General features: G+C 44.3%; 1 protein-coding gene across 1 annotated transcript in view; it reads right to left on the reverse strand.

The window, feature by feature from the left end:
- Positions 1-25,726, reverse strand: part of TNFRSF11A (TNF receptor superfamily member 11a) — a 222,890-nt gene that overhangs the window by 122,304 nt on the left and 74,860 nt on the right. The window contains exons 2-3 of the mRNA XM_073550185.1: positions 21,532-21,601; positions 13,088-13,213 (exon numbers count right to left, since the gene is read on the reverse strand). Coding sequence (XP_073406286.1) covers positions 13,088-13,213; positions 21,532-21,601 — 196 coding nt within the window. The remainder of the gene's footprint in view (positions 1-13,087; positions 13,214-21,531; positions 21,602-25,726) is intronic.

A 25,726-nucleotide genomic window follows, 5' to 3' on the forward strand; every position in this document is an offset into this window, starting at 1 on the left:
TGCTTGCGATGCTCCTCAAAAGTGTCTGAAAACTTAACAATGACAGCGAGATAAACAACAACAAATTGATCTAGATTACTTGCAGTCTTAGTACTTGTGAAGGCTATTGTCCAGAGCCCTCCACAATAGAGGCATAGATTCTCTGTATGTCGCATTTCATTCTCTACAGCAAAAACATGTTTCCGGATTACATCAATTTGCATAGGTTCTGGCATATTTTCCATTTTTTGTTGGGTATTCAATTGATTGACTAAAGTAGGCAGGGATGTTTCCAAATACTTGCAGTCTTTCCTTTCTTCGTTCTGTAAATCTCTATTCAATTCCCGATCTGAATTAACCCCTTTCTGACAACAGATGTACTATCCCGTCCATGGTACCTGTCTGATTTCGGAATAAATTCTTGGACTTTTGTGCGCTACCAGATAAAATCACTAATCCAGTGTTTAGGAGAAAGATTAATCCATTTATTTCCCAACGCGTTTCGAAATGTATACCATTTCTTCTTCAGGGAATGACATATATGATCAGACAGAACTGTCACAGATTATATAGAACAGAAGTTCAAAAAAAGATTCAAAAAACGGCGCCAAAAGGTCACATGTCATCTGGTACAAATGTCAGAGTTCAAAGTGTCATAGTTAAATTAATGTATTAGTTAATTTAAAATCATTAAAAACATGTTACTTTTATTATTCCATAGATAAAAGAAAGAAGAAAGGAATGGGAGGATAAAAAAGACAAAGAGGGGAAGACCCGTGCAAAACGAACTCCTGACATCAAGAGATAAAAAAATAGGCACAGTGGTTGTCTCAGACCACTATACCAGAATCGGTTATACCTAACACGAAAAGAAGAAGAAAAAAGGCTTCAAAAAAAGGGGAAAATGTCTTTTTGTATATATAAGCGAATTTTAATTAAAAATGATCTTTTTGACAATAAAATTCTCTCTTTTTATTAAAAATGTATGTAAAAAATGTGTATATGAGAAATGTAAAAATATAAAAGAAATATATAATATAATAAAAATCAGTACAATTAGTTCCAAATCACCTGAGAGGGGGGGAATAATTTTATTCATAAGTCCTTGGAGTGTTCGTAACGAAATGAACAGTTACTAATTATAGAGAGCTCTCGCAGCGTTCAAAAAACAGGATCGCCTCCTGTGCTGTCTCAGAGCAAAGATCAATCAGTATGATCGATCACACAAGGGGGAGACCTCAACTTCATCTGTGAATCCTCACGGTGTTTTATAGGGAAAAGAGCAGAGGCTCTTTTCCCTATAAAACACCGTGAGGATTCACAGATGAAGTTGAGGTCTCCCCCTTGTGTGATCGATCATACTGTGAATCCTCACGGTGTTTTATAGGGAAAAGAGCAGAGGCTCTTTTCCCTATAAAACACCGTGAGGATTCACAGATGAAGTTGAGGTCTCCCCCTTGTGTGATCGATCATACTGATTGATCTTTGCTCTGAGACAGCACAGGAGGCGATCCTGTTTTTTGAACGCTGCGAGAGCTCTCTATAATTAGTAACTGTTCATTTCGTTACGAACACTCCAAGGACTTATGAATAAAATTATTCCCCCCTTCTCAGGTGATTTGGAACTAATTGTACTGATTTTTATTATATTATATATTTCTTTTATATTTTTACATTTCTCATATACACATTTTTTACATACATTTTTAATAAAAAGAGAGAATTTTATTGTCAAAAAGATCATTTTTAATTAAAATTCGCTTATATATACAAAAAGACATTTTCCCCTTTTTTTGAAGCCTTTTTTCTTCTTCTTTTCGTGTTAGGTATAACCGATTCTGGTATAGTGGTCTGAGACAACCACTGTGCCTATTTTTTTATCTCTTGATGTCAGGAGTTCGTTTTGCACGGGTCTTCCCCTCTTTGTCTTTTTTATCCTCCCATTCCTTTCTTCTTTCTTTTATCTATGGAATAATAAAAGTAATATGTTTTTAATGATTTTAAATTAACTAATACATTAATTTAACTATGACACTTTGAACTCTGACATTTGTACCAGATGACATGTGACCTTTTGGCGCCGTTTTTTGAATCTTTTTTTGAACTTCTGTTCTATATAATCTGTGACAGTTCTGTCTGATCATATATGTCATCCCCTGAAGAAGAAATGGTATACATTTCGAAACGCGTTGGGAAATAAATGGATTAATCTTTCTCCTAAACACTGGATTAGTGATTTTATCTGGTAGCGCACAAAAGTCCAAGAATTTATTCCGAAATCAGATGTTGAAGCGGTCGCAGAGTTGACCTTTGGACGTGCAGCAAGCAGATTACTGATCCTACATGCTTTAATCTCACCTAAAAAGGGTGAGTAAATTCTAATTTATCTTTTCTGCAATAACCAGGATAAGACCCTATTGCGCTTTTTTTGTTCCTTTAGCTATAGTCCATGGTACCTGGGCACTTATGACCGGGAATGGGATAGTACGTCAGTGCGATCAGCGGCGCCCCCGAGGGGGGAGTGCCGCTGATTGCAGCCGGGTGTCAGCTGATTATCACAGCTGACACCCGGAACTATGTGTCAGGGGCTGTCACGGACCGCCCCCCAGCACATTAAGCCCTGGGACACTGCGATCAAACATGATCGCAGTATACCGGGGGGATTAGGGAAGCATTGGGCAGGGAGGGGGCTCCTTACGTGCTTCCCTGAGACCCCTGGAGCAGCGCGATGTGCTGCGCTGCTCCGAGGGTCTCCTTCCCTGCAGTCCCCCGTGTAAAAATAATTTATAAAAAATCCCTAAATAAATTTGAAAAAAAATATTCCTTAATAAATTCATTTTTTGGAAATAAAAAAAAACCCAAAACAATAAAAGTACACATATTTAGTATTGCCGCATCAGTAACAACCTGCCCTATAAAACTGTCCCACTAGTTAACCCCTTTAATGAACCCCTTAAAAAATAAAAAAACAAAGCAAAAACAATGCTTTATCATCATACCGCCGAACAAAAAGTGCAATAAAGCGCAATAAAAAAACGGATATGAATAAACATGGTACCGCTGAAAACGTCATCTTGTCCCGCAAAAAACGAGTCGCCATACAGCATCATCAGCAAAAAAATAAAAAAGTTATAGCTCGCAGAAAAAAGCGATGCAAAAATAATTATTTTTTATATAAAATTGTTTTCATTGCATAAAAGCACCAAAACTTTAAAAAATTACATAAATGAGGTATCGCTGTAATCGTACTGACCAGAAGAATAAAATCGCTTTATCAATTTTACCACATACGAAACGGTGTAAACGCACCCCCAAAAAGAATTTCATGAAATGCTGGTTTTTGTTCATTGAGAGTCCCAAAAATCGGAATAAAAAGTGATCAAAAAATGTCACGTGCCCAAAAATGGTACCAATAAAAACGTCAACTCGTCCCGCGAAAAGACCTCACATGTCTCAGTGGGTCAAAATATGGAAAAATTATAGCTCTCAAAATGTGGTGATGCAAAAACTATTTTTTATTATTGTACGTCTTTTAGCGTATGACAGCTGCCAAACATATAAAACCGCTAAAAATAGTAATTGAAACCCCCTTTATCACCCCCTTAGTTAGGGAAAAATAATAAAATAAAAAAAAATGTATTTATTTCCATTTTCCCGTTAGAGTTAGGGCTAGGGCTGAGATTAGGGTTAGGGGTGTGTTGGGGTTACGGTTGGAGTTAGAATTGGGGGATTTCCACTGTTTAGGCACACCAGGGGCTCTCCAAATGCAACATGTCATCTGATATCAATTCCAGCCAATTCTGCGATGAAAAAATCAAACGGTGCTCCTTCCCTTCTAAGCTCTGCCATGCGCCCAAACAGTAGTTTACCCCCACATATGGAGTATCAGCCTACTCAGGACAAATTGGACAACAACTTTTGGGGTCCAATTTCTCCTGTTACCCTTGGGAAAATAAAAAATTGGGGGCAAAAATATCATTTTTGTGGAAAAAAAATATGATTTTTTTATTTTTATGGCTCTATGTTATAAACTTCTGTGAAGCCCTTGGGGGTTCAAAGTGCTCACCACACATCTAGATAAGTTCCTTGTGAGGTCTAGTTTCCAAAATGGTGTCATTTGTGGAGGATTCCACTGTTTAGGCACATCTGGGGCTTTCTAAACGTGACATGGCGTCCAATCTCAATTCCAGCCAAAAAAGTCAAATGTCGCTGCTTCCCTTCCAAGCTATGCCATGCGCTCAAATAGTGGTTTACCCCCACAAATGGGGTATCAGCATACTCAGGACAAATTGGACAATAGCTTTTGGGGTCCTGTTCCCTTGGTAAAATAAAAATTGGGGGTGAAAAGATCATTTTTGAGGAAAAATATGAATTTTTAATTGTACGGCTTTACGCTATAAACTTCTGTGAAGCCCTTGGGAGTTCAAAGTTCTCACCACATATCTAGATAAGCTCCTTGGGGGGTCTAGTTTCCAAAATGGGGTCACTTGTGGGGGGCTTCCACTGTTTAGGCACATCAGGGGCTCTCCAAACGTGACATGGCGTCTGATCTGAATTCCAGCCAATTTTGCGTTGAAAAAGTCAAACGGCGCTCCTTCCCTTCTGAGCTCTGCCATGCGCCGAAACAGTGGTCCTCCCCCAACATATCAGGTATCAGCGTACTCAGGACAAATTGCACAATAACTTTTGCAGTCCAATTTCTCCTGTTACCCTTGGTAAAATGAAAAAATGGACCTGACATAATTTTTTGGCGAAAAAAAGGTAAATGTTCATTCTTTTTAAAATTCAAAAAATCCTGTGAAGCACCTGAAGGGTTAATAAACTTCTTGAATGTGGTTTTGAGCACCTTGAGGGGTGCAGTTTTTAGAATGGTATCACTTTTGGGTATTTTCTATCATATAGACCCCTCAAAGTGACTTCAAATGTGATGTGGGCCCTAAAAATAAAATGGTGTTGAAAAAATGAGAAATCGCTGATCAACTTTTAACCCTTATAACTTCCTAACGAAAAAAATTTTGGTTCCCAAATTGTGCTGATGTAAAGTAAACATTTGGGAAATGTTATGTATTAAGTTAAGTTTTTTGTGTGCTATATCTCTGTGATTTAAGGGCATAAAAATTCAAAGTTGGGAAATTGCGAAATTTTCAAAATTTTCGCCAAATTTCCGTTTTTTTCACAAATAAACGCAAGTTATATGAATGAAATTTTACCACTACCATGAAGTACAATATGTCACGAGAAAACAATGTCAGAATCACTGGGATCCATGGACGCGTTCCAGAGTTATTACCTCATAAAGGGACAGTGGTCAGAATTGTAAAAATTGGCCCAGTCATGAACGTGCAAACCACCCTTGGGGTAAAGGGGTTAAAGTCATCCAAATTATAATTTGATTATAATTATCATGGGCCTCAGATCATCCTCCACTAGCTCTGATAATAATCCATGATGGAATTGACTCCCCATGCCAGCTACATTCCATGTGGTATTGACCACCCAGTAATGTAATTCTGATGTTTATTTAGCAACAGAGTGCTGTCATTGAAGTAAATGATGCAATTTGGTTTCAGCTGTGGCACAGCGATTTGAGTCAAAGAAAATATGATGAAAATATTTAAAGGGAACCTGTTACCTCTTTTTGCCGCTATAAGATGCGTCCACTGCCTTTCAGGGCTTATCTACAGCATTCTATAATGCTGTAGATAAGTCCCCAGTCCGACCTGAAAGATAAGAAAAATAAGTTTTATTATACTCACTTGGGGGGCGGTCTGATGCAGTCCGGTCCGATGGGTGTCGCAGGTCCAGGTCCGGCGCCTCCCATCTTCATGTGATGTCATCCTCCTGCTTACTTCGTGTCGTACCCCTGCGAAGGCGTACTGAACTGCCCTGTTGAGGGCAGAGCAAAGTACTGCAGTGCACAGGCGCTGGGCCTCTCTGACCTTTCCGGGCGCCTGCGCACTGCAGTACTTTGTTCTGCCCTCAGCATGGCAGAGAAGTACGCCTTCACAGGAGCGCATCATGTACCAAGCAGGAGGGCGGCATCGCTTGAAGATGGGCGGCGCCGGACCCAGACTTGCGACACCCATCGGCCAAACTGCATCGGACCGCCCCCCGGGTGAGTATAATAAAACTTATTTTTCTTATCTTGCAGGTCGGACCGGGGGCTAATCTACAGCATTATAGAATGCTGTAGATAAGCACTGAAAGGCAGTGTCCGCATCTTATAGCGGCAAAAAGAGGTGACAGGTTCCCTTTAAATCAATGAGATCACAGTTCGTTTCAACACAAGGCAAGATAAATGATAAAGAGTACCTTTTCCCTCTCTCTGGTAAAAAGAGTGATTTGAATTTGAGATTAAATACAGCATTGGTTAAAGATTCCTTGGTAATGGTGACGATCCACATTGAACTATGCAGACAGTGGCGTGCAAGTGTTTGATTCAGAGCCAGAGTTGCGAAATCCAGCAGTTGCTTGTGTAACTGAATTATTTCTTTTTGTTGATCCAAGACTAGTGTTTGCAACTTAGACAATTTTTCTTGGTAGGTGGCATCAGCGTCGAGCTGGAGCACCTTGGGCCCAGCAGAGAAAATCATTCTTGGGGCCCACTATATAGCTACATAGAAATAAATACAAGACCACCAATTGTATGGTAAAACACGCTAATATCCGGGTATAACATAAGGTAGTACACGTGTTAATTATGTAGTAGGAGTGGTGGTAGCCTCCCTCACAGAATAAAATGTAGCCCCCTCATATAGAATAATGTAACCCCCTCATAGGATACAATGAAGCCCCCCATAGGGTATAATGCAGCCAGGACACATATAGATAGATAGATAGATAGATAGATAGATAGATAGATAGATAGATAGATAGATAGATAGATAGATAGACAGAGAGAGTAGGGATTCTACTCAATCAGGTGCAGCGGGAATCAATCAGGATGCAGGTTCCTTTAAAGTTCATGGGGTTTATTGCATCATAAACCCATAAAGCAGCACGTCACAACAAAAAAGATAGCCTTTAGCTTAGGCAAAAGAGAACACAAATGTCTGTTACTTCAGACTCAGTCCTGGAGCCTCAGCACACATGGGAGGCTTAGTCCTCCCCACATACAGCCCTGTGTTTCAGGAGCAGTCTACGTTATAAGGGTACAGCCACACCCACGAACCCAACAGCTCACTGGTCACGTGACTGTGACCTCACCACAGGTCCTTGCAATACATTAGCACTATAGTGATATTACTTAGGGCTTACATTACAGAGACAAGTCGTCTCTGAGACACATACCTCCCATCAACTATACAACCATTAGCCATGCCACTTATCTCCCCCTCTGCCTAAAGCCGTGGGGTTTGGCATGTTCACCTACTAGACAATGGATTCTTGAGAGGGCATCGGCATTACCATGTAGCTTACCGGCCCTATGCTCTACATGGAAGTTGAAGTCTTGTAGGGCTAAGAACCAGCGGGTGACCCTAGCATTCTTACCCTTTGTTTCCCTCATCCATCTGAGTGGGGCATGGTTGGATATTAACCTAAACTTCCGTCCCATCAGGTAGTAACGTAAGGTATCCACTGCACATTTTATGGCCAAACACTCCTTCTCTACAACTGAGTAATTTCTTTCACAAGAAGACAACTTCCCCAAGGTGGTTATGTACCTGGCAGGTCCAAGTCTCTCGATGAGCTCATCAACGCGTGGCATGGGACATGCTTCGAACTTGGAAACCTCATTCAACTTCCGGTAATCGTTGCAGAACCTCCATTAACCATCAGGTTTTGAGACCAGGACAATCGGGCTCGACCAGCTGCTCTTGGATTCCTCAAGGACCCCGAGCTTCAACATACGCCGCACCTCCTTGGAGATTACTTCTCGACGGGCCTCAGGAATTTGATAAGGCTTTACGTTCACCCGCACATGTGGCACGGTCAGAACTTTGTGCTCAACGACCTTCGTGCATCCCGGCATTTCTGAAAACAGGTCCCTGTTTCTCTGGAGTTACTCCCGGCACTGCTGTTTCTGGGCCTTCGACAGCGTTTCCGCTATGGTAACCGCTCCAACCTCACCTTGTAGGTTGCCCAGTAAACACGGAGTTACCGCTGGTTCTCTATCTTGCCACGGCTTGATGAGGTTGACATGGTAAACCTGGTATGGTTTCCGTCTTCCGATGAATTTTATAATTTACCTCCCCAAGCTTCTCCACCACCTCATACGGTCCTTGCCACTTGACCAAGAACTTACTCTCCACCGTCGGAATTAGCATGAGAACGCGGTCTCCCGGACTGAACTGCCTCACTCTTGCTGACCGGTTGTAGACCCTGGTCTGAGCCTCTTGTGCCTGGCGGAGATGTTCTTTAACAATGCGCATCACCTTCGCAATCATCTGCTGCATCAGTGCCACATGCTCAATGACGCTTCTGTGAGGCGTGACTTCGGCTTCCCAGGTTTCCTTGGCTATATCTAGGAGACCTCGCGGATGTCGGCCATACAGAAGCTTGAAGGGTGAGAACCCCGTGGAAGCCTGGGAAACTTCACGGATAGAAAACAGCAGAAACGGTAAGAGACAATCCCAGTCTCTACCGTCTTTCTCTATGGCTTTTCTTAGCATGCTCTGCAGTGATTTGTTAAATCTCTCAACAAGGGCATCTGACTGCGGATGGTACACTGAAGTCCTCAACTGGGAGATCTGCAGAACCTTGCACAACTCCCTCATCACCTTGCTCATGAAAGGTGTCCCCTGGTCAGGCAGGATCTCCTTCGGCAAACCCGTCTGGGAAAACACATGGACCAGCTCGCGGGCTATACTCTTCGCGGAGGAGTTTCTCAGGGGAATTGCCTCAGGATAGTGTGTGGCATAGTACAGGATGACTAATATGTACTGATGGCCCCGGGCGGGTTTAACTAAGGGACTGACCAAGTCCATGGCAATTCTCTCAAATGGTACCTCAATAATGGGCAATGGCACCAGGGGGTTCCGGAAGTGAGATGTGGGGGCAGTTAATTGACATGCCGGGCAGGACCTGCAACAGTTTCCTATCTCCCGGTGACATCCAGGCCAATAGAACCTCTGCACAACCCGTTCCTGCATTTTTTCCACCCCCAGGTGTCCCCCCCAGATGTGTGAATGGGCCATGTCCAACACTTTCCGTCTATAGGGGCCTGGTACTATTAACTGTTCTACCAACTCCTCCCTTATTTTTGTAACCCGGTATAACATCTTCCCCTCATCATAAAATAGGGAAACCTTGTGTCCGCTCCCGGCTCTTGTGCAACCCCATTAATGACGGTGACATTGTTGAAGGCTTCTCTCAGTGTTGGGTCCCTATGTTGGGCAGTCCCAAAATTCTCACCGGCCACCCCTAACTCCGGAATGTCAGATACAGGGGACCCTTCCTCCTCATCCTCCACAAGGACACATAAAGGAAACCCGTCTACCTCTGGTGGTGGCGATACCTTATTAGGTAATCTCAGAACCCTTACCCCACAGATCCCAAAACAGACAGAAATCTTGGCCTATAATTATAGGATGCAACAAGTCCCGAACGACGCCCACTACATGGGACTCAGTGCCCTGCTCCGTTTCAATGTTCACCCTGGCCATAGGGTAGTCTTTTGCATCGCCATGTATGCACCGAACGCCAACCTTTTTACCCGGGAGAAGGTTGAGAGGAAAACTGGCCCGTACAAGGGTCACCAAGCTCCAGGAGTCTAGCAGCGCCATTACTGCTCGACCGTTCACCTTCACGGGACACGCTTGTGGCCCCTTGTTAGGTGGCGAGTTCACACTGCAAGCTGGATAAGCATAGTATGAACTACGGTGTCCCATGCTGCAGTCCATCTGCTTGGTGGTCTGGGGACAACAGGCAGCTATATGTCCTGGCCCGTGGCACTTCCAGCAAATAATATCACCCGTGGGGTCCTTGGGCACCGCCTCCCCCGCCCCTTTTGACCTTGGACATCATCTGACGCTCACTCCTCTTATTGTTTTAACTGTATCGGCATCTATGATGCCAATACATTTGAATGCGGCACACACTGGGGGGGCGGCACAGCCGCCGGGCCCCGACTTACTGCTCCATAGCGGCCGCGTGGGCTGGGAGAGCGGGGGCCCTGGTCTGCCAGCCCTGATAGCGGGCAGTGTTAGCCACAGCCTGCAGCTAACACTGCCCGTTATTAAAGTGAAATGAATATTCAGATCCTCTCCACATCCATGGGAGCGTGGGGAAGAGTGAATATTAATTTCTCTTTAGCAGCAGGGACAGGCTTTAGCCGCAGCAGCCAGCTTCTGCCTCCTGTCACCCGATGCTGATCCGCTGGCACTGGGGGCCCCCATAGCAGCTGCGTGTTGTGCCGCTATTAGCCACATACCACTGGCTGGGGGCCCCTGGAGCAGCGGGGACCCTAGGCAGCTGCTGGCCCTGTATGCCAGCAGGTGTCAGTGCCTGGGCCCACCGGAGAATCCTCCAGCTCTCCGGTGGGCCAGTCTGACCCTGGGTGGCACCAAATTCTTGTAGTTCAGCAACTTGTTGCCTCAAAGTGGTTACAATAGAGCAGTCAGAGAGCTGAATAGCGTATGGGATAGAGCTGCTGCCTGCCTGATGCACAGGAATTGCTAGATTTGAGTACTGACAAAGGTTCTAATCCATTATTAATATTGTGCAACCATAGCAATCTGTTCACATCTGACATATAAGCAGCATTTGTAGACACACATACGTACGGTATATAGGCGAGTCACCATGAAATACATGAAGATCATTTAATCAACAAAATTAATCTTATTATACAGGTTATACCTGGTCAAAGTGCCACACAATTAAAATAAAGTGCTAAGGCTTTGTCATCTGTTATAGCTGATGAATGTCACTTGTATAGCTGGACTCCAATGGAAACATAACTCTTCACTGCTCCCAGAACAAATTATCTAACACAATTTTTCTTAGTATATTGTTCTCACTTTCACAGTCTCCTGTCTCCTTCTAATCAGACACCACGTACAATTTCTGATTTTATTCTGCTTTATTAACTCGATGCACCACTATAAACTCCATGATGCATCAGAATAGAATCAAATGTGCGGGTACTGTGTCTGTCTATTGGGGGAAGAGTGTGATTATCTTCCTTCTGTATAATTGTGTGACCGTTACGTATGATGACTAGATATTGTAGTTTCTATGTCCCCTTCCTTATTTAAAGGCATGTATGGTAGTCATCACATGAGGAGTTCCGATGCCTGTAGGAGTGACACATAGAGCCTTATAGACTTAAGATATAAAAAGTAATTGAAACCTGATTCACACCATTGCTATTAGAGGTAAACAAAAAGATTCACACTACCCAGGTCTGGCTTCCACTTTGGAATTTCATATCATCCAGAACAGGACAGTGCCAATATCCTCTGCACTTCAATGCTGGCATTTATGGTGCCTCTAGTGTGATTATCAGACCCCTGTCATGTCATGATGTTACATGAGACTTTTAAGGCCCTGTCACACACAGCGATCTCGCCAGCGAGATCGCTGTGTGTGACGGGGATCAGCGACCAGCCCCCCTGCCGGGTATCGCTGATCGCGCTCCATCATCCTGGGCTGTTTTTGATCGCTGGTCTCCCGCTGGTCAGCGCGCATCGCTGCGTGTGACAGCGAGAGACCAGCGATCAGCGACGCTGGACGCTGGTTTCCAATGTAAACATCAGGTATCCAACAGCCGCGCGGATCTTAGAGACCCGATTGTTTACATTGGAAACCAGCTTGCTCGCTGGTCCTGATCGCTGGAGGGGCTGTCTATGTGACAGCTCACCAGCGATCAGCCTAACGATGTCCCAGCGATCCCATCCATGTCGGATCGTTGGTGGGATCGCCGGGACATCGTTATGTGTAACGGGGCCTTTAGACTGGAGACAACACGATGTCCCGAGACCTAGTAATCAAAAGAGGCATGCAGTATTTCAGTATGAGTGCAGGTAGAGGACTGCAGTGCTGGGAAGGGTAGGCAGGTTAGGAGCCCAGCCAGGGCCTACCTCCTGCCAACATTGGGAGGGGCGCGATTTGGGGACCAAAAAATGAAATTTCTGAATGCCATCGGCTGCTCGGGACCTACCTCCAGCTGCAGGCATTCAGCACAGTGATGCCCGGGGCGCAGGTATACAGGTGAGTGGTAACAGTCACTGACACCGCTCACACCTCTACTGCACTCCCTCCTTGCACTCAATTGTATTCGCATCTATAAGATGCAAATACAATTGCTGTGAGCGCCGCTGGCACAAGAGCAGAGGAGCTATAACTAGCGCGCTGCATCAACGGGATCTCCAGCAGAACGCAAGCTACTTCCGGCCTGCGCCCTGTTGGAGACAACGCGAACAGGGGACAGGGCTCAGGTTAAATTCCTGTAGGATCTGGTCGCACCCCTTATAGCCAGGTAGATACTCTAGGGGCAGTGAGCACAAGACAGCTCAGGAAAAGGCTGGGGAAACAGAGTGGTGAATGCGGCGAGTAGGGTGGCGCTGAGAAGGTGTGCGAAATACCAGCGTGACACAAGCAGCAAAGCAGGAAAAGCTTTACTTCACATAAAAATTACTGTATAGTCTTTTTATTTACAATTAAGTTACTACTGATTTGAGCACGCGAGAGAGCACACTGTGCACATTCACAGAGCAGGGACAGCTCAGCCCATAAAACTAATGTCAGCGAAAATGCTTAGTTTCAAGGAGAGGAAAAGGGTGGCAGTAATTGTAGCCTCCTCCCCCTGATGATGCTTCATTTAAGTATCCCTTTGAGATTCTCAAATAAAGTCATCAAAAAGAAAGTTGTAAAAAAAGAAAAAAAAAAGCAGTTAGATAGTGTAGTTAGGGAAGGATAGGGAATTTATGTATATTAGAAAATAGATTAGGTTAACTATGCCATTATGAAAAATAAAACGTCCAATAACAAAACCTAAAATATTTACAAGAATTTATATAGTTTTCAATGTGGCACCATTGAAAATTTTAATACACATCTAAGGCATCACACAACTGTAATGAAGCTACTTACCACAATTAAGATAATGACACGATGGTTAGAAATTAAGTGTCTGTGTAGGCTGTAGTGACAATCAATCACTTACCTGAATCACAAACCCTGTAATGTGTGCACTTCACATCTTCATTCCAAACGCTCATATATTCATTAGGGCCACAGGGACTGCAGGTCGTGTTTGCAATGGAAGTGCATTTGGCTTTCATGTGTGTTCCTAGTTTGAATAAATATGAGTTTATATAAGCTACGGTATAATGTAAATCATATCATGATGTCTAGTTAGCAGGCAGACATAATACTGAACATGCAATTGAACCACATAACCAAGATCCCAAAAGTTCCAGCTGTAAAAACAAAACATCACACAAAGCCTTCTGAAATCAATGGGCCGTGTGTGTAATTTACAGATATGGTGGCTCCTCCAGAATGGTATACACTTTCTGCAACTTCTGTGTTGTACAAAGCTATACATCAATTAAAGCTGCATGTTTGAAGTGAAAAATATTTCACTAGTTATATTGGTTAAAGATACAAATTGTTTAAACATGTTAGGTTTCATAGTCAAGTACATAAAAATAAAGGAATTAATGAAACGTTCAACTTGTTTCTGTAAACAATTATATAATAGTAGCATTGTTCCCAAAAAAATGTTTCATTAAGTCTTATAAAAATATTAGCACACGGGCCAAGGGAAATAAGCTTCAAAAGATTTGAAGCATCTCACTGAAAAAGTTGCCTTAAAGACCAACAATTGTTTAATTATTTATTTCATAAATCACTAGTACGCATGAAAGTAAGCAACTTAGCAATATACAATGGTATAAAAAAGTGTTTGCCTCTTTTCCTGATTTCTTATTCTTTTGCATGTTTGTCATACTTAAATGTTTCAGATCACCAAACAAATGTAAATATTAGACAAATATAACACAAGTAAACACAAAATGCAGTTTTTAAAGGTCTATATTATTAAGGGAAAAAGAAATCCAAACCTACAGAGCCCTGTGTGAAAAAGTGATTGCCCACTAAACCTAATAACTGGTTGGGCCACCCTTGCAATAGCTGCATTCTAGAGTTTGCTATAACTTGGCAATGAGTCTTTTACATTGCTCTGCAGGAATTTTGGCCCACTCATCTTTGTTGTAATTCAGCCACACTGGAGGGTTTCCGAGCATGAATCGCCTTTTTAAGGTCATATGCCACAGCATCTCAATCGGATTAAGGTCAGAATTTTGACTAGGCCACTACAAAGTCTTATTTTTGTTTTTCTTAAACCATGCAGAGGTAAACTTGCTGGTGGGTTTTGGATTATTATCATCCTGCTGCATAACCCAAGTACTCTTCAACTTGATATCACAAACAGATGGCCGGAAGCAGAATTCATGGTTCCATTTACCACAGTAAGTCTTCCAGGTACTGAAGCAGCAAAAAATCCCCAGACCATCACACTACCACCACATTTTACTGTTGGTATAATTTTCCTTTCCATTTCTGAAATGCTGTGTTACTTCTACACCATATGTAATAGGACATACACCTTCCAAAAAGTTCAACTTTTGTCTCATCAGACCACAGAGTATTCTCCCAAACGTCATCAGGATGATTTCTGGGAAAAATGAGACAAACCTTTATGTTCTTATTGCTCAGCAGTGGTTTTCATCTTGGAACTCTCCTATGCAGGCCATTTTTGCCCAGTCTCTTTCTTATGGTGAAGTCATGAACACTGATCTTAACTGATGCAAGTGAGGCCTGCTGTTCTTTGGATGTTGTTGTGGGGTCTTTTGTGAACTCTTAGATGAATTGTTGCTGCGCTCTTGGGATAATTTTTGTCAGCTGGCCATTCCTGAGAAGGTTCACCACTGTTCCAGGTTTTCAACATTTGTGGATAATGGCTCTCACTGTGGTTTGCTGAAGTCCCAAAGCTTTAGAAATGACTTTATATCCTTTTCCAGACTGATCAATCTCAATTACTTTTTTTCTCATATGTTCCAGAATTTCTTTGGATCGCGACATGATGTCTAGCCTTTGAAGAACTTTTGGTCTACTTCACTTTGTCAGGCAGGTCCTACTTAAGTGATTTCTTGATTGAGAACAGTAGTGGTTTGAACAGGGTTTTTGCCCTGCACTCACAGGGTTAAGTGTACGTGGCCTCTTTATGGATCTGGGAGGGGTATTTATACTCACTTTTTACCAGGGTTCTCTGTCAGCTATACTGTTATTCTGGCTGTATGTCTGACCCCCCTGGTGTGCTTGTATATTGCATTGCTTGTTTGCTTCCCGTGTATGACCCGGTCTTTCCCCTCACTCTGTACTCCATCTCTCGTTTTGGTACTATTGTCTTTTCTGGTTCTGACCTCCTGGCTTGGCTATCGTTACTCCGTTACAGTTTGCCCCTATTGTACCGTCTCTTGCCCGTTCTGGTTTTCTGATCTATTGCTACGTCCTGACTATCCATTCTGTCTAACCATTTGGTACTGTTGTCCGATCTCGTGCTTTGAGTTGGTTTCTGTCTTTGTCTATGCCCCTTGGTAACATTGTCCAGTAGTTACCTTTCTAGGAGTTTCCCTGCAGCTCCTAGCTCTGTTGAGCTTAGGCCACGCCCCCAGCAGTCACGTGCTTCAGGTCCTGTGAGCCTGGAGCATGCATCGTCACCACTGCTGCCCCGCTCCGCAGGTATCTTTGTGCACAGTTTTTGAACTCAGGACACGCACACTGGCTCAGTGAGCAAGTGCAGTGCTTTGTTCCTGACATTATAGCTGACCCAAAACATTTAAACGAGGTTTGCACTTTTTTTTTTCCTTGAGTCATGGATCCGCTGCATGCTCTCTCTGAGCAAGTGAATAGCCTCACTCAAATGATGCAAAACCTGTCTGTGGAGCAGCGAACCCTGGCTCAGTCACAGCAACAGGTTCAGAGGGAGTTTGCTGGTGCCATGCAGGGTTCTTTTCCTTCTGGGGCCCGGGGTGAGGGTACCCCAGATGTTTCTTTAATCTCCCCTGAATCACCTGTTAAATTGCCTGACTTTTTCTCTGGGGATAAAAAAAAATTAAGGTTTTTAAGGAGGGATGCAAACTCTTCTTCTCATTAAGGCCACGCCCCTCTGGGGATGAGAGTCAGAGGGTTGGGGTCATTATGTCTTTGTTAAGGGGCTCCCCTCAGGCTTGGGCTTTTTCCCTTCCACCTACTTCCCGAGAGAATGTCAGTGAATGCATTCTTTGAGGCCCTCGGGCATATCTACGATTAACCCGATCGTGTGAGTCTAGCCGAGGATATGGTGATGAGTGTGTGCCAGGGGAAACACTCGGCCGAGTGGTTCTGCTCTGAGTTCAGATGCTGGGCAGCGGAGGTCTCCTGGGATGATGCTGCCCTCTGGGGTTTGTTCTGTAGAGGTCTGTCTGAACGTTTGAAAGATGCCCTAGCCCTTCATCCTCCACCGGATTCTTTGGAGGACCTTATGATCCAGGCTGTCCGCATGGACCGTAGGCTGCAGGCAAGAGGGGTCATGCTGCAGGAGACCCCTTTATTCTCCAATCTGAGAGATTCTGCATCTAGTCCTGAGCCCATGGAGGTTGGTGCCACGTCATTGAAGGAAAAAGAGAGGAGACGCCGTAGAAACAACTAATTGTGCTTTTACTGTGGATCCGCTGGACATTGGAGAAGGAACTGTCCTTCTTGCCCTTCTTCAGTGAAGCCGTCAGAAAAACGACTGAGTCTGGGTAACAATCGAGGAGGTTACCCAGACTCCCAGGTACCCTTTTCCTCACTTACTAAAATTCTGCTTCCGGTGGAACTAGAACTTACAGGCGGTCCGGTTGTGACTACCGCCTTTGTTGACTGTGGTTCTTCTATTAATCTGATCGATGCGAAAGTTGTGACTTTTCATAAGATAGGGACAGTCAGGTTAAAAGATCCTGTTAAAATCGTGGCAATTGATTCTTCTCCTATCACCCAGGAGGGAATTTGTTTCATGACTGATACCTTTTCTCTGAAAGTGGGTTGCACTCACGTGGAAAAGTTAAGATGTTTTGTTCTAAATAATCTGCCGGCTGGACTGGTACTGGGTATGCCTTGGCTTCAACGTCACAATCCTACTATTGACTGGGTCACGGTGGAGATCATTCAGTGGGGTTGTATGGCTAACGGTCTATGTTGCAACTTGACAAATCTTGTCACCCCAGTAAAATCTGTGTCAGTGTCGTCTGTCGATCTGGAAGGTATTCCGAAGTACCTGAAAGATTTTGAAGACGTATTTTCTGAAAGTGAGGCTGAGGCGCTACCACAACATAGACCCTTTGATTGTGCCATTAATCTAGTCCCTGGAGCCAAGTTACCCAAGGCTCGCCTGTTCAATTTGTCCGGGCCCGAACGTCTAGCCATGAAGGAGTACATTACCGAGAGTCTCCGCAAAGGACATATTAGGCCTTCTGTTTCACCTGTGGCGGCGGGCTTCTTTTTTGTTAAGAAAAAAGATGGTGGTTTGTGGCCGTGCCTCGACTTTCGGGAATTAAACAAAATTACTGTGAAAAATACATACCCTCTCCCCCTAATTCCTGATCTATGTAACCAACTCACTGGGGCCAAGTGGTTCTCTAAAATGGATTTACGTGGGGCATATAACCTTATAAAAGTCCAGGAAGGGGACGAATGGAAAACAGCATTCCTGACGACTGAAGGGCTGTTCGAAAACTTGGTTATGCCCTTTGGTCTCATCAACGCTCCTGCTGTTTTTCAGGATTTTATTAATGTAATTTTCTCTGATTTAATTGGTCGTTTTGTGGTTATCTATTTGGTTGACATTCTGGTGTACTCGGTGGACCGTCAATCTCACTTGCACCATTTGCGGATGGTTCCCATGAGACTGAGGGAGAATCATTTGTATGCCAAGCTGGAAAAATGCTCATTTTTCATGCAAGAAGTATCCTTTCTGGGGTTGATTGTGTCAGGGGAGGGGTTCCGCATGGATCCTAAGAAGATCCAGGCTGTTACGGATTGGGTGCAGCCTCATGACTTGAAAGGGTTGCAGCGATTTTTGGGCTTTGCTAACTTTTATAGGAAATTTATTAAGGGCTTCTCGCAGGTGGTAAAGCCTCTAACGGACCTCACTCTCAAGGGAGCTGATGTAAAAAATTGGCCTGTAGCTGCAAAAAATTCTTTCATGACATTAAAAAAGTGCTTTTCTTCAGCCCCTGTATTGGTACAACCCGACCCGTCAAGATCTTTGGTCGTGGAGGTTGACGCCTCAGAAGTAGGGGTGAGGGCAGTTTTGCCTCAGGGCCCTCCTACCCTTACTAATCTGAGGCCTTGAGCCTTCTTCTCTAAAAAATTTTCCTCTGCCGAGAGAAATTACGATGTCGCAATAGAGAGTTGTTGGCGGTAAAGTTGGCTTTTGAAGAATGGAGGCATTTCCTGGAGGGGGCCGTTCATCCCATTACAGTCATCACTGATCACAAAAATTTGGCCTATATCGAGTCTGCCAAGAGATTGACCCCCAGACAGGCTCGTTGGGCGCTTTTTTTTTCTCGATTTCAGTTTACCATCACATTCCGCCCGGGATCTAAAAACATCAAGGCTGGTGCCTTATCCCGAAGCTTTGATTCGGTGTCCCCTCCAGAACCTCCCTCCTCCATTCTTCAGCCAGGAGTAGTGGTGGCCGAAATCTCATCTGAGTTACAGAGAGGGATTTTGGAGGCCCAGGCTCGGGCTCCGGGTGGTAAACCCCCGGGTAAATTGTTTGTACCGGAACGTTTCCGTCTCGGACTTATGCAGGAATTTCATGATTCTATGTTGAGTTCTCACCCTGGGATTGCAGCTACCCGGGGCAATTGTGAGGGGTTTCTGGTGGCCCTCTATGGTAACAGATATTACAAAGTTTGTGACTGCATGTGGGGTGTGCGCTCGTTCTAAAAGTTCTCAGGTCCGGCCGGCCGGGGAGTTGGTGCCTTTGCCAATTCCGGATAAACCATGGACACATTTGTCCATGGATTTTATCATAACTCTTCCTCCTTCCAGGGGCAACTCGGTGATATGGGTGGTGGTGGATAGGTTTTCAAAACAAGCCCACTTTGTACCTCTCTCCCCGTTACCATCTGCTGAAACCCTGGCCCGCTTATTTATGCAGCATATAATTCGGTTGCATGGAGTGCCTATGAATGTGGTGTCAGACAGAGGGGTACAGTTTGTGGCCAGGTTCTGGAGGGCTTTTTGCAAAAAGCTGGGGATTTCGTTGTCCTTCTCCTCTGCCTACCACCCAGAGTCTAATGGACAGACGGAGCGCACGAACCAATCGTTGGAGCAGATTCTGAGATGCTTGGCCTGTTCCAAGCAGGAGGACTGGTGTGAGGTATTGCCCATGGCAGAGTTTGCGTTCAACGGTCGTGTGAGTCAATCTACTGGGAAGTCTCCCTTTCAGATCAACTATGGGTTTAACCCACATTTTGGAGAGTTTTCCCGCATGGATTCAGGTTGTACTGGAGCTGAGGGTGCGACACAACGTCTTAGAATTCTTTGGAGGAAGGTTCAGAGGAATATTTCCAAGGCCCAGGAAAACTATAAGCGGTTTGCTGACAGGAGGAGGGGGCCAGGTCCAGCATTTGCAGTAGGGGAGAAGGTGTGGCTATCCACCCGCAATATCAAGCTTAAGATACCATCTATAAAGCTGGGCCCCAAGTTTATTGGCCCATACAAAGTTGTGGAGGTTATTAACCCAGTAGCCTACCGACTGCAGCTGCCCACCTCCTTTAAAATTTCTGATGCCTTCCACAGGTCCCTGTTAAAGCCTGTTGGGACGGTGAGAGAGGATCCCTCATCAAATGCTCCACCAGTGCTCGTAGAGGGGCAGCTGGAGTATGAAGTAGGGCGCATTGTTGACTCCCAGTGGGTGCGCCGGAGACTCCAGTATCTGATACACTGGAAGCGGTACTCTCTGGAGGATCGGTCATGGGTTCCGGCCAGTTCGGTGCATGCCGATCGTCCGGTGCGGGCTTTCCACGCCAGATACCAAGACAAGCCTGGGGGTCCAGTGGCCCCCCCATTAAGAGGGGAGTACTGTCATGGTTTGAACAGGGTTCTTGCCCTGCACTCACAGGGTTAAGTGTACGTGGCCTCTTTCTGGATCTGGGAGGGGTATTTATACTCACTCTTTACCAGGGTTCTCTGTCAGCTATACTGTTATTCTGGCTGTGTGTCTGACCCCCCTGGTGTGCTTGTATATTGCATTGCTTGTTTGCTTCCCACGTATGACCCAGTCTGTCCCCTCACTCTGTACTCTGTCTCTCGTTTTGGTACTATTGTCTTTTCTGGTTCTGACCTCCTGACTTGGCTATCGTTACTCCGTTACAGTTTGTCCCTACTGTACTGTCTATTGCCCGTTCTGGTTTTCTGATCTATTGCTATGTCCTGACTATCCATTCTGTCTAACCATTTGGTACTGTTGTGTGATCTCGTGCTTTGAGCTGGTTTCTGTCTCTGTCTATGCCCTTTGGTAACATTGTCCAGTAGTTACCTTTCTAGGAGTTTCCCTGCAGCTCCTAACTCTGTGGAGCTTAGGCCACGCCCCCAGCAGTCACGTGCTTCAGGTCTTGTGAGCCTGGAGCATGCATCGTCACCACTACTGCCCCGCTCCGCAGGTATTCTTGTGCACAGTTTTTGCACTCAGGACACGCGCACTGGCTCAGTGAGCAAGTGCAGTGCGGTGTTCCTGACAAGTGGCAGTAATCAGGCCTGGGTGACGCTAGGGAATTTGAACTCTGCTTCCCAAAAAAGATGTGATAAATCACATTTAATTTATGTTTTAAGGTAGGGGGAGTAATTACTTTTTCACACAGCACCCTGTAGGTTTGGATTTCTTTTTTCCTTAATAATAAAGGGCTTCATTTAAAAGCTGCACTATGTGTTTACTTGTTTTAGCTCTGTCTAATATTTAAATTTGTTTGATGATCTGAAACATTTAAGTGTGACAAATATGCAAAAGAATAGGGAATCATTCTCAATTCTCAATTCATGGGTAAAATCTGTATTAAGACTTTCCCAATGCTAATATAGGAGTTGGAAACTGCTACTGATAAGATTCTACGTAGAAGGGAGGGAGGAAGGAGGTGAAGCTTGAGACCTCTCTACTCCTACACCTTCTTGCCATCTTACTCAGAAGCAACTGCCATGTCCTATTTCAATAGCATAACAATCTCTCCTCATGGATTACAGCTTTTACAAGTGAATTGATAATTTTTAGAATAAATGATCAGTCCTGGTGGAGAATGAAGCATATTTTTCTAATAAGATGTATTATAAAGTTTCTTATTTTGATGTGACTTCTGAAAAAAAAATTAAACGACGGTTACTCTTAAATGCCCACGTAACCAAAAAGAATATGGTCTTTGCTCTGAGTAGGAAGATTACTTTGTCACTGAGATGAGTTTTATCCACAATGCTTTTACATTGCTATATCATTGTTAACATGTCAATAAGTGCTCCACAAAATGAAGCCCTATATAAACAGACACCATAAAGAGATGTCTTAGCAGTCTATTTAAAACATACCGGGTGGGCATTTAGTGCAGCATCGTCCACGATTTTCATACTGCTTATGTGGATCACAGTTCAGAGAGTTCTGAAAAAAGCACAAGAGAACATGCTAACATATAAAAGGGTTTCTCTGATGTTGGCAATCCATATTTTGGTAAAAGGATCACTTGACAATTAGCTTATCAAAAAGTGTTCCCCTGCTGATATTCATCCTCTCCATCAACCCTCAAACCCACTACCCCTTACCACCCAGCAATCAGCTGTGGGAACATTGACAGATAAACAGTTAAAAGGCACCAATCACCTAGTTATGGCTTCCCTTTTTATTTAGTAAAACTTATCAGCCACACACTGGTGATAGGTCCTCTTCATCACTCAGAATGGAAGCCATGATGGCATTAATTGGGCACGTGACTGCTGCCACCCCTGATTTGCCCCAATGTAAGGCCACGTTCACATTACTGTATTTTCAGTCCAAGCACTCTCCGTAGAAAAACTGACAGCACCAACCAACAGTAATGATTATAACTACACACATATGAAAACGCATCCCTGCACTGGGGGCTAGTCAGATAGACATGTTGTACATATAATCAAATCGTTTATCAAAAAAGGAGAACATTTTAGATAATCAATATTAAAAATTGTTATACCGCTGCGGTTTTCCAGTAATAACATATGAGAAACAATACAACAAAATGAAAAAAGTATAAATAACCATAAAAATAGAGAGAATAAAAAAAAGGTTGGAGGGGGACAGGCAAAATCAGGATCAGGGTAACTCAGCATGACATTCAGATAATTAACATTATATATATATATATATATATATATATATATACACATCTGTAACTTGTCTATAGTGGTATTAAGACTCTAACGAGTATAAAGAGCCTCAAGAGGTCAGGACTCTTATCTACGGTAATTCAGTTTCACCCACAATCTAACCAAGGCTGCAAGGTCCAAGTGAAAGACTCCATGACTTATACAAGGCTTCAAGGTTTATAGGCATTCATTTTTCACAGGGGCATTTTATTTATCCTATCCTTAACCATATCAATAGAGAGGATGTTAATCTTTCAGATGGCTGCAATATGAATTCTTGCAGTTGTGCAAATATGTTGAGTTAATTTATGGGCTTGGTTTTGAAGTCAAGGGGCCTTGTCTCTCAGTAACAGCACTGAAGCTGTCATAGAAAAAGGGAACTGTAGGATTTCGCCAAGTAGATTAAGAATTGCTGTCCAAAATTGAACTACGGTACTAAAGGGCACATTAACCATACATGGAGGTGAGAAGTCAGGACAAACGGAAATACTTCGGGGAAGATGTGTGAAAAGTAAATGTAACCTTGAGTGCACAGAATAAGCCACATGCATTATTTTAATAGTGGTTTCTACTATATGAACAGCCACACTTTCTTTTGAAATGGTACCATCTACTTAGTAATTTTTATATTCCTAAATCTTTAATGTCAGGGGGAGGGTTAAGAATTGAGTAAACTAAAGACATACTTCTTTGTTGAGGGTCAGATCGGATTGAAAACTTGTGGGGGTAGGGAGTCAGGACTATTAAACAGGGACCCATCAGGGACCAAAATAAATTAAAATCGGGATCTAGCAAAAGAGCTCAGAAGAATGCATCTGGAGTTTATCACAAAAAGAATGTTGACTCCAAGATAAACTGAAATAATTTAGTCAAATTATTCACAGAACAAAGAATTCCCACACACAGTTGGCTGATTCTGGACGTTGAGGATAAGCCATCAATAAAAAAAAAAAGCATTGACTAGACCAGGGGTGGGCAATTCATTTTTCCGAGGGGCCACAAGAAAGACCGTGACTGTTGTGATGGGCCGAACAAATAGGCCAAAATTAATTCTGCTCAATATTAATATCAATATTTTATAATTATTATATTATTGATAATTTTATTAATATTAATTGTATCAGAGTTGTATATTGAGCAGAATTAATTATGCTGACATCCCCCTATATATCGTTTGAACCCGAGCACAGCCCCTTCTGTAGATTTGTATTAGCGACGGATGGCCGCACATTTCATCCATCGTTCAACGGATCCGTCAGATGGATTCCTCGCTGTCCGATTTTTCGACGTAGACAAAAAACGTTCCCATGTCCGTTGTCTCCATTCGACGGACAAAGAATTTCTGACAGATCCGTCGCTAATACAAGTCTATGAGAAAAAAACGGATTCAGCGGCATCAGTCACCGGATCCGTTTTTTGCAAAATTCGACAGATTATGACTGATGGCAAAAACTGATGTGTGAAAGAGGCCTTATGCGGCATGAGTCCCACACAGCCTCCCCCATATGCGGCATGAGCCCCACACAGGGTACCTATATACTGCATGAGCCCCACACAGCCTCCCCCCATATGCGGCATGAGCCCCACACAGGGTACCTATATACTGCATGAGCCCCACACAGCCTCCCCCCATATGCGGCATGAGCCCCACACAGCCTCCCTATATATGGCATGAGCCCCACACAGCCTCCCCCCATATGCGGCATGAGCCCCACACAGCCTCCCTATATACTGCATGAGCCCCACACAGCCTCCCTATATACACTGCATGAGCCCCACACAGTCTCCTCCATATGCGACATGAGCCCCACACAGCCTCCCTGTATACTGCATGAATCCCACACAGCCTTGCTATATTCACTGCATGTTGCCCCCATAGCCTCCCCATGTGCAGCACCATGTCACCCCCCATGTGCAGCACCATGTCACCTCCCCATGTGCAGCACCATGTCACCCACCCATGTGCAGCACCATGTCACCCACCCATGTGCAGCACCATGTCACCTCTCCATGTGCAGCACCATGTCACCCACCCATGTGCAGCACCATGTCACCCCTCCATGTCCTGCACCATGTCACCCCCCACGTGCAGAGCCATGTTGTCACCCCATGTGTGCAGCACCATGTTGTAACCCCATGTGTGCAGCACCATGTTGTCACCCCATGTGTGCAGCACCATGTCGTCACCCCCCATAGCCTCCCCGTGCCCTCCCAAATAGCCCATACACATAAGAAAAAGAAAACACCACATACTCCCCTCGTCCCGTTCCCTTGCGCTGTGCTTCTCTCCCTGCCTCCAGTGTGCGGACTCTCCGGAGTAAACAGCTGACACGATGACGTAATTTCATCGCATCAGCTGTTCCACACGCTGATTGGTGGAGGAAGGGGCCGGAGGCCCCACCTCCACCAAAGGAGTCAGCAGCGTCACACAGAGCCGCGGCACACATGGAAACAGTGCACGGCCAGGCGGGCATCGTGCGGCCCGTGGACCTCTGATTTCCAGCCCCACGGCTGTCTCGGTCCACGGACCAGACAGAGACAGCCAGAGGGCTGGACTTTGCCAGGTCTGGGCAACACCCTTTAAGAAAGTTTGGGGATCTTTTATTCACTGATGATATATAAAAACGAATGTCATACGAATTGCATACAGATGATAATCTGATAATGCAGATGAAAATTCTTGTTTTCTGGATGAAAATCAGATGACATTTTACATGTTCTTATGAGCTTAATCTAGGAAGAAGGACTCAAGAAGCAAATTTCTAGAGCAGAGGTGGATAGGTAGGTGAATAGAGGTTATCAGATTACGCTGGGCCATTTGTAGCATAAAAAGAAGTTGTCAGTTAAGTTATGTTAACATTTGATTCCTGAACTAAATACAGCATTAAACCAAGCACAAAAAGCATCAATTATAATATAATCATGTCAGTGCAATCTGCCTTCCCAGTTCCTCTCACAGTTTGAGGAACACTAGTCTAGTGTACCAACAAATCATTATGGTAATGCCATGACACAGCTGTCGGGTGACCCGGGACGAGGGGCTCCTTTCCTTTTCCCTAACACTAGGGGGTGTTGTAGCTCGCCCTGCTACCCGGGATGCTTCAGATGGCGAAGATGCCGGGGCCTCAGACCTTGCCTTATCTCCTGACTTAGCCCTCAGTCTGTTCTCTTCCCCCACCCATGGAAGAGGGGCCCTACTGTGCAGCATAGTAAACCAACCCAACAAACAAGGGTTTAACAGAGAACTCCAGGCATACAAAACATTCACTCACATGTAACAGAGGAATGCATCGGGGCATGGCGGTATGGGAATAAACCATAACAGAGAATGATAAGGAATTAGCATGCATACAAACTCCTTCAACTCTCCTCATATGTACTCCTC

Source organism: Dendrobates tinctorius, unplaced genomic scaffold, assembly GCF_039654945.1.
Source record: "Dendrobates tinctorius isolate UK_male_01 unplaced genomic scaffold, ASM3965494v1 ptg000163l, whole genome shotgun sequence".
Lineage (NCBI taxonomy): Eukaryota > Metazoa > Chordata > Amphibia > Anura > Dendrobatidae > Dendrobates > Dendrobates tinctorius.